Genomic DNA, 9,364 nt, shown 5'->3' on the forward strand with positions numbered 1-9,364 from the left:
GCCTGGGCCCTAGGCTAGTACGTAAGTGGCCTTGTGGGCTTTGGGTATTGACTAATTGCTTCGGCCTGAGCTGGATTAGAAATTTAGAATTAGGACTTGGGCTAATGGCCGAACTATTAAGACAAACACATGTATATACCTGGCCCCTGCTACATGACGTTGGGGGTGGCCGAAGCATAGGGGGGGCCTGGCCACCGCTCGCCCCCCCCTTGGATCCGCCTCTGGCATGACCTCTCGTATCGTATGAGTGCGGGTGGTGATTAATCAGTACTACTGTTTTATTTTCTTTTACTCCTTTTTGGCAAACCATGAGCATGTTGGGAGGTTTGTTTGGAAACGATGATTCAGAAAGCAGTACGCATGGAGATGTAGGTATTCGGGAACTGGAAAACGCTTCGAAAATTGTAATGTACTGTAAGTGGTAAAAGTACAAGCCCTGCTCGATGGCACTCGACACACACGAACCGGAAACAGACAAAGCCGCCGCCGCTCTTTCTTTCATGTCTCCTAGCTCCCGCGTAATATGGATCTTGCCGAGAGCCGAGCGCGCACCTCCGGGGCTCCGGGGACGCCGGTAGCGGAGCGCGGACGAACCTCCCTTTTTCCCTGTTACTTAGTTGATCTCCAACGAGGGAGGAGCGAGCCTTCAAGCCCGTGCGTGGGTGCGGCCGAGGTGGGCGGCGCGGAGGTCGGCGGGGTCGACGGGCGCGGCGCGGTTGGCCGGGCGGTAGTGGCCGGTGACGGGGTCGGGGACCCAGGACGCGTCGGCGGCGGCCTTCTCGGCCTCGCCAGCGGCCTTCCTGTCAGCGGCGCCGCGCCTCATCGCACCGGACGCAGCCGCGGCGGCGTAGCCCCTGGTGGTCGGGGCGAGCAGCTGGGCGAGCGCGCGGGCAGCAGCGGAGCCTGAGAGAGCGAGAGCCATCGGATCGGACGGATGGCTGGTGGCGCTCCGGTGGGCTCTGCGCTGCTGGCTCCGAGGTGGTTTGCTGATGGTGGAGGATGAGAGAGCCGAGGTTCCAGCAGCGCCCTTTTATAAAGGGGTTTCGTAGCTCTTGGGGTGGCGCGAGAGCTGGGGCCACGTGCCGACCGGTGGCAGGAACCACGAAACGGCGGGGCGGCTTCGTCACGTATTTCCTCGCCTCCTGGGTGGGGGTGACCTTCCACGTGGCTGCCTCCTACTTCTTTTTCCTTGCGAATTTTAAAAGGACAGTGCTGAGCGTCCCCCGGGGGATCAAATCCCCCGATCCCCCGGGTCGCTAGCCGTCCGATGACACTAATCGGACCGTATATTGGGTCAACGCTCTCATGCGGACTCGGAAAGCAAAACGAAAAAGCAACTCACGAACGCATGTGCCTTCAGGGACTCCCGCCGCGTACCAATGTAGCGCTTCGGCCGCGCCGGCAGTACCGCCGCGCACGCCGGCAACCTCACCGACAGCGCCGCCGCCCACGCCAGCGGACTCGCCGGCGATGTCAACTTCTTGGTAGCAAACTCGTCGCTCTTGGTAGCACCTCCGTCCCTAACTCCGGCGAGAAGTCCGCCTTGTAGCATCCCAACTCCGGCGAGTAGCAAACGCCGGCAAGGATGGTAGCATTGATGCCATCCTTTTGTAGCATCTCCGCTCGCCTATGGTAGCGCCGGCGCCCTTCTTTTGTAGCATCTCCGCTCATCTATGGTAGCGCCGCCGCCCTCCATTTGTAGCATCTCCGCTCGCCTGTGGTAGCGCCGCCTCCTTCCATGGTAGCAGCAGCGTCCTTCTTTGGTAGCACATCTGCTCGCCTATGGTAGCACCGACGAAGTATGCTGGCAGCAACTCCGTCCGCCAACGGTAGCAACTCCATCCGCCGACGGTAGCAACTACGCCCACCGGTAGCAACTCCGCCCGCCGCTAGGAGCATGTGGCGCCCTTGCTTGCAGCACCTCGATGGGCGGCGCGTAGCTTGCAGCAGGCGGTGGAGGTCGAAAGAGGCGGCGGCCGCGCACAGAGCCGGAGCTCGGCGTGGGGCGGACGAGGGCGTTCCACTGCATGCGGATGAGGTCGGGAGAGAGACGGCAGCCGCGCGGCGCAGGTGGAGGCGGAGCTCGACGCAGCGCGCAAATATCGCCTTGTCGCGACGGCCCCATGGATGCTGCCTGCTGCAGCGGGAGGAGGGCGGCGGCCGGCGGACGGGTGCAGTGAGATACGGAGTAGCGGGGAAGAAGATGATACTACTCGGTGAAGAGATAAGGCTGGAAGTTTTGTTTTAATGGGTAGAGGGCCCCACCCATGTGCTATGAGCACGGAGCCAGCAAAAGGCGGACGATGGGAACGTTTCATCCCCCGGGGGATCTGTAGCTTTTTCCATTTTAAAAACCGTCCTGCACTCCTGTTGCTCATGGTAGCCGAGTATTACCGGGACTACCGAGATTGACTACTTCTTGGAAAAGTTTGCTATCGTTTGGAACAGTGGAGACAAGTAAGCCAACCATTACCTGGTACGACCAAGTTGCTTTGCTCTCTTCACCGAAGTAGTGCCGTATACTGACGAAAGTGTATTTGCCTCCCCAGCTCCAGGGCTTGGAGATTGTAAAATAAGCATACTCAGATTTACACTTTGTTATTTATGTGTAGCTTAAAACACACAGTATTTTAAATGGATATTTTGCTTGTTTGTGGGATACATCATTGGCTACATCTTAAAAATTATATATTTTTTAAAACTTGTTAATGTAATTTTTGAAAATTTTAAAACAACGAGACCTGCCAGGTGCAACAAAAAAAAATCACCTGGCATACTGCAGTATTTTCAGTCCACATATTTGAAAACAAAACCATTCCTTCCCACTGGCTACGTGTAAATTGGAGGTAGAACGCGAGTATGTAATGTCTAGCTACTAGTATAAGAAATGGAATGGGTCTATGCGTCTAGTCAGGGGCGCGCGAGGCGTCACCGTCGGCATATGGTGCGCGGAGGACAGGAGCCGATACAAAATTCTGGTGACGGTACATGCATCTGGTCAATAAAAAAGTAATGAAATGTGCATCAGGTCAATTTTGACTATTCAGCAAAGCGAAAAAAATATGCAAGAACTAAGTGCAAAGACGTACACATTCTTCTAAGAAAAATATGCAAACGCGCATTTTCGTCTAGTAGTTTACTAATTCGTGCTATCAGGGCCGCTGGAGCCATCGCAAACTATGCTGAGGAGTCAAACGCGATCTATCTTTCTTTATTCCTCCTATCATAAAAAAATAAAAAAGTGTTAAGTGCATTTTTAGTCTTTTAAGTCTTAGAATTTAATTTTAGTCCTTTAACTCTGTTTTGGTCTAAATCTGCCCTTAAATTTTTAATTAAGTTCAAATTTAGTTTCCCACAACGGTTTAATGATGATTGACTGGTTTTTAACTCTCTTTTTTGGCCATCGTGGACAAAATTGGTAGGTTTTAATCCACGTGGGATCATTTATCCACAGTCAACAAACAGAAGAAATCCCCTTGCCCTAACACACATGTGTGTCGCCTCCGCTTTTCTTGCTTGGTGCAGCCATCCTCGCCACTTCAGTTGACGAGGGATCACCTCGGCAATGCCTACGTATTGTAGACTTGGGTTTCGGGAGAGAGCGACGATGGAGATTACGGGAGCGAGATTAGGCACACGACGTACCCAACTTCGGGTCCCCTCGGTGGAGGATCCCTACGTACTGCTAGCAATCCAGTATATAATCATAGATGTGTTTACAGGGTGCCGCCGTAGCGGAGCTATGTTGTCTCTCTGCTGTCTATATGTTGTCTTCTTTATTTCGGGTGCCCTAGCTAGCTTTATATATGCAACCAGCCTAGGGTTTTACAAGAGTCCTAGTCGACTACTTCTTCGGGTTGTCTTGTTGGACCTTCTCCATATTTGGTCTTCTCCATATTGGGCCGAGCCAGGTATACTAATAATGGTTACCCGAAGGGTATGCCCATGTCAGTAGCCCCCGAGTTTATAGGGAAGTCGAAGACTTGCGTAGAAACTCCAAGCATAACCATCTCCGAAGTCTAAGAAAATACAAGGCGAGGTCCATGTCGAAGATCATGTGTAGCGTAGATGATGTCTCGAAATTATTTTCTATCGGGTGCGCGGCAGCGCTCCCGATGGGAGTAGCCCCCGAGTCTATGGGCAAGTGCTTGCACTTGGGCATAGACTCAAGTTGTACTACTCGATGAAGAACTTTAACTATATTTCTGAATGACTCGATGAAATCCATGTGCTCCCGATGGGAGTAGGCTCCACTCGAGTCGTAGAATCGAGTTGATTCTGCAAACCTTGATTGTCATAGATGCTGTCGAAGTTATTGTCTATCGGGTGCGCGACCAGCGCTCCCGATGGGAGTAGCCCCCGAGGCTACAACCAAGTGTTTGCACTTGGGTGTAGGCTCAACTTGCTTTTAATCGACCCCATAATTTTTCCTCTTGTATCTTGTCGGGAGAGTGAACAATGCTCTCGATAAGAGTAGCCCCCGAGCCTATGGGCAAGTGCTTGCACCTAGGCATAGGCTCAAGTTGTACTACTCGATAAAGAACTTGGCGCAGCCCCTCTTTTTATCGAATCCAGGCCGTTGCTATTTTTACTTGACATTGATATCTATATTGTACAGGGATAATGGTAGTTGGGGCTAGTTCATCTGACGGATCAGGTACTAGTTAACTGCTCTAGTGGCAATCCGCAAAAACCTACTTCAAGATCACGTCCCTGGACATGATCTCGGGATACTGGTGTAAACTTCGACAGGTGCCCCTTAAGGTCTTACCATTCTGTCGAGTCCCAGTCATATTTATCGGGTACCTAACGCGTCCGTTAGGATTTTTCTTCGTATCTGTTGATACGGAAAAAAGTAGCAAACCGACGTCACAGACGGCACCACGCCACGCAGAACGGATCTGGGGTCTTACCTTCGCAAAGTTTTGCGGCATTCAGAGATTGATCGCAACTTTGGCGCTCTGAGAATATATTGTCGAGTGCCTTGTTCGGCTGATGCAATGACCCATCTTGCGGGTTCTTCTATATTTTTCTCGGGCGTGATGAGACAGCCGAATATATTGGGTTCTTCAATATTTTCGGGTACATCACCGATGCTCTTGCTCGGAACAAATGACGAGTCAATGGACCCGAAGATTTGCCGATCCTCTTCTCTTTTCTTCCCCCCCCCTTTTTTGGTTCCTCTTTGATGATAGTTTCGTCGAGTTCCTCCTTCAGGAAAATATTTCGTCGGGTCCTCCCTAATTCTTTGGGTCCTCCTTGAGGATAATTCTTCGGGTCCTTCCTGAGGACAATTCTTCGGGTCCTTCCCGAGGACAATTCTTCGGGACCTCCTTGAGGACAATTCTTCGGGACCTCCTTGGAAATAATTTTTCGGGACCTCCCTGAAGATAATTCTTCGGGTCCTGTTGTTTCTTGAAGACAATTTCGTCGAGTTCTCCTTATAGATAATTTCATCGGGTTCTCTCTTATATACTTTGAATTTTGCTTTCTCCTGCACAAATAAACAAACTTTTTCTATCTTTCCGTTGACTCTCTTTTTCGCATGCGGTGTCAGATGCTCAGATTCGATGATATGTAAAGTGAATATATGCCGCGCAGCCCTCAAGTGTCGGGTGCGACGAAAGTAAACGATAATCAACTTTGTGCAAAATAAAAGAACACTTAGCTTTTTGGACACGACGAAGTCGATGCATGATGAAGTCTTCGAGTGTAGATAAGAAATCTAGCCAAAGTAGAAACCACCAAATAGCAAAAATGGATGCCGCGAAATTGTTGATGAAGAAATAGCCGAGCCCCCGAGCGTTGCTGGGATGATGTCATGATTGTTGCTTAGACACGGTACCGCAATTATAACCCAGGGAAAAGTCATTGTCAAGCCCCGAGTATTTAGCCATGATGTCGAAAGAAGTTAACGGAGTCGCGGTGTCATATAAGTTGAAGCCATTTAGGATGAAGTCATTGACAATAACATAATATAAATCCATGAAGATGAAGCCAAGATGAGGTATTTGAGATGAATCCATATTGGAGATTACGCCATTAAATATGAAGCATATGAATCCGCCAATATCATAGATGATGAATCCATTGACCCGAAGAATCCAGTAATAACCATAGAAGATGACTCCATTGATATTATATAGGATGAATCCATTGACCCGAAGAAAATAGTTCCAGTAATAATCATAGAAGATGAATCCATTGGTTCGGAAACGCATCGGGTAATATTGTATAAGTGAACTAATTATTAACCAAAGAAAACCAATCCAGTAATCCGAAGAAATTAAATCCACTGAGCGGAAGAAGATAAAGCCACTAAGTCGAAGAAAATAATTCCACTAAGCCGAAGAAAATGATTCCACTGAGCCGGAGAAGATATATCCAGAGCCGAAGAAAAGAAATTCACCAAGTAACCGAATATATTTGTGGTAACGACGTAATGGTACAACCCTCAGTGTTAGGTGAATTTGCTATAATAATGTAATGGCGCAACCCCCGAATATTCAACTATGGCGAAAGTAAATAAATAATTGAATCTTGGAGGAAGAGGAAAACTTAGCTTTTTCATCAGGTGCGATGGAGTCTTCGCTGATGATCTCTTTGTCGGATGATGAAGTCGTGACCGTATGTCCGAACGGGATGAGTCCATGACTGCAAATCCGCGAAGGTGTCCAGCCTACGGTGCTTCCGTGTCGATGAATCAGCGATAAGCATGGCGAGTACATGCACAAATAGCGAAAAAGATCAGTGTTGCTAATACAAAGTAGACTAGTTATATCATGAGACCTATGGCTGATAATTTATTTCTTCTTTTAACGAGAGAAAACTAGAAGTAGATGAGTTAAAAACTTAGCTGAGTTTATCGATGTGAAGTAGTAATTGAGGAAAATAAAATCGAGCTGTGCTCTTCCTCGAAATTTGATCTTTTTCTTCCTTCGTGAAAATTGTTAAGACATCTGGTTGCTTGCATCCTTAACATCACGCTTGAGGCAACACATACTGTCAGGTACAGCTTCGGTTGTCTGTGACCTTGATTTTTCCGAGAAGCGCGCCAGCTATTGCATACACGCCTTTGTTCCGATTGACCGCTGCTGCAAGTTGCCGATGAACCGGGGTCCGCTGATCCGCTGCTGCAAGTTGCCGATGAACCGGGGTCCGCTGGTCCGCTGCTTGTTCTAGGGTTAGGAGACGAGCGAATCTTTCAATTATGCGGAGAGCCGGCGAAATTAATCGGGTGTACGGAGCACTGGCGTTGCAAGGTTGGTGTTGTTGCTTTTTCTGGTTTCCCGCGACCGTGTACTCAACGTAGTCCTAACCTGATTGCATAGTACCTAGAGCCAAACTGAGTGCTGATTTTTTTTTTTTTTTTTTTTGAACTTGAGCTGTCGTGGATTGCTGCTTCAATATGCCAAAGTGCTAATGATCCGACCTGCATGAATTTGTCTGTGTAGTCACGAGCGCATGCGGACGGAACTGCTGAGCGATGCCACGATTTGGCGACTTTGGTCGGCCATAAATCTGCCGAACGGACATCAAGCCAACGTAAACGGGTCGACAAAAAATTGGTGCTTTTGCAGACTCGATCTCACGGGACCGAGCGTGGCGCGGGATTGCCGCCAGCTGAAGTTTGCTGATGAAGATATCTCAGCCAGATGCGATCTACCCGCCATCATTGATTGATGTTCCGCACCACCACGCATGGATGGTTTTAGCCGGAACCTCCACGAAGTAGCCGCCGTTGTTGATGATGACGTTGCCGATTAGATGTGATCTAGACGTTGTCGATGATGAGAGATCCCGCCCGGATCACGAAATCCAAACGCCGCAAATCCCCACGGTTGGCGCCAATTGACGAGGGATCACCTCGGCAATGCCTACGTATTGTAGACTTGGGTTTCGGGAGAGAGCGACGATGGAGATTCCGGGAGCGAGATTAGGCACACGACGTACCCAGCTTCGGGTCCCCTCGGTGGAGGATCCCTACGTGCTGCTAGCAATCCAGTATATAATCATAGATGTGTTTACAGGGTGCCGCCGTAGCGGAGCTATGTTGTCTCTCTGCTGTCTATATGTTGTCTTCTTTATTTCGGGTGCCCTGGCTAGCTTTATATATGCAACGAGCCTAGGATTTTACAAGAGTTCTAGTCGACTACTTCTTCGGGTTGCCTTGTTGGGCCTTCTCCATATTTGGTCTTCTCCATATTGGGCCGAGCCAGGTATACTAATAATGGTTACCCGAAGGGTATGCCCATGTCATCAGTCGCCTCCGTCTTTCCTCCTGACGCAAAAGACCCCGCATGTCGGCTGCTTCTGCCTCGTAGTGTCAGGCGCTACCGCTAGGTGTTGGGGAAGAGTTAGGGTTACTATGCCAAACGGTTAATGATCACGATCTCGCAGGTGAATATTCATAATGCTAATTGCATAACTGATCTCGAGGTGAGATGGTCTTATGTGGACTAAATATGTCCAAATCTGTCCACGATGGCAAACAAGAGAGTCAAAAACAGGCCAACCATCATTAAATCGTTATCATGGATCAAAATCAAACTTAATTAAGAATTCAAGGGCAGGTTTAGACCAAAATAGAGTTAAGAGACCAAAGTTAGACATCTGCAATACAAAAAAGAAGAAATCCCCTTGCCCTAACACACATGTGTGTCGCCTCCGCCTTTCTTGCTTGGTGCAGCCATCCTCGCCACTTCAGTCGCCTCCGTCTTTCCTCCTGACGCAAAAGACCTCGCATGTTGGCTGCTTCTGCCTCGTAGTGTCAGGCGCCACCGCTAGGTGTTGGGGAAGAGTTAGGGTTACTACGAACGGTTAATGTCGTTGCCTATTCGACGGTACTCCAGAGGAGGGATCCTCACGGAGGGGAGAAGAAGTAGGGGCCATTGAGCGGAGAGTCCTCGAGACGGTGGGTACGCGATTTACCCAGCTTCGGAACACTTGCATAATGGCAAGGCCTACTGCTGCTTGTCTGGAATTATCTGGACGCTTTCGCATTGTTACAATGAGTTGTGGTTGTGCCTCTAGGGCTTCTGCCTCGTAATGTCAGGCGCCACCGCTAGGTGTTGGGGAAGAGTTAGTATTACTACGCCAAACGGTTAATGATCACGATCTCGCAGGTGAACATTCGTAATGCTAATTGCATAACTGATCTCGAGGTGAGATGATCCTATGTGGACTAAATATGTCCAAATCTGTCCGCAATGGCAAACAAGAGAGTCAAAAACAGGCCAACCATCATTAAACCGTTATCATGGATTAAAATCAAACTTAATTAAGAAGAATAGGTTTAGACCAAAATAGAGTTGAGGGACCAAAGCTAGACATCTGCAATACAAGAAAGAAGAAAATGCACTTA

General features: G+C 49.0%; 1 protein-coding gene across 1 annotated transcript; it reads right to left on the reverse strand.

Moving 5' to 3' along the window:
* Positions 1 to 379: 379 nt before the first annotated feature.
* On the reverse strand, positions 380 to 966 carry LOC127342311 (protein SENESCENCE-ASSOCIATED GENE 21, mitochondrial-like). Its single transcript, XM_051368246.2, has one exon. It carries the CDS (start codon positions 920 to 922, stop codon positions 647 to 649), a length of 276 nt encoding a protein of 91 aa, XP_051224206.1. The 5' UTR covers positions 923 to 966; the 3' UTR covers positions 380 to 646.
* Between the last annotated feature and the right edge of the window lie 8,398 nt (positions 967 to 9,364).

The sequence above is a fragment of the Lolium perenne genome, chromosome 3 (genome assembly GCF_019359855.2).
Source record: "Lolium perenne isolate Kyuss_39 chromosome 3, Kyuss_2.0, whole genome shotgun sequence".
NCBI lineage: Eukaryota > Viridiplantae > Streptophyta > Magnoliopsida > Poales > Poaceae > Lolium > Lolium perenne.

What these genes read in the sequence shown, in the direction of transcription:
- LOC127342311 (XM_051368246.2), bottom strand. Translation starts at nt 922, where the DNA reads ATGGCTCTCGCTCTCTCAGGCTCCGCTGCTGCCCGCGCGCTCGCCCAG.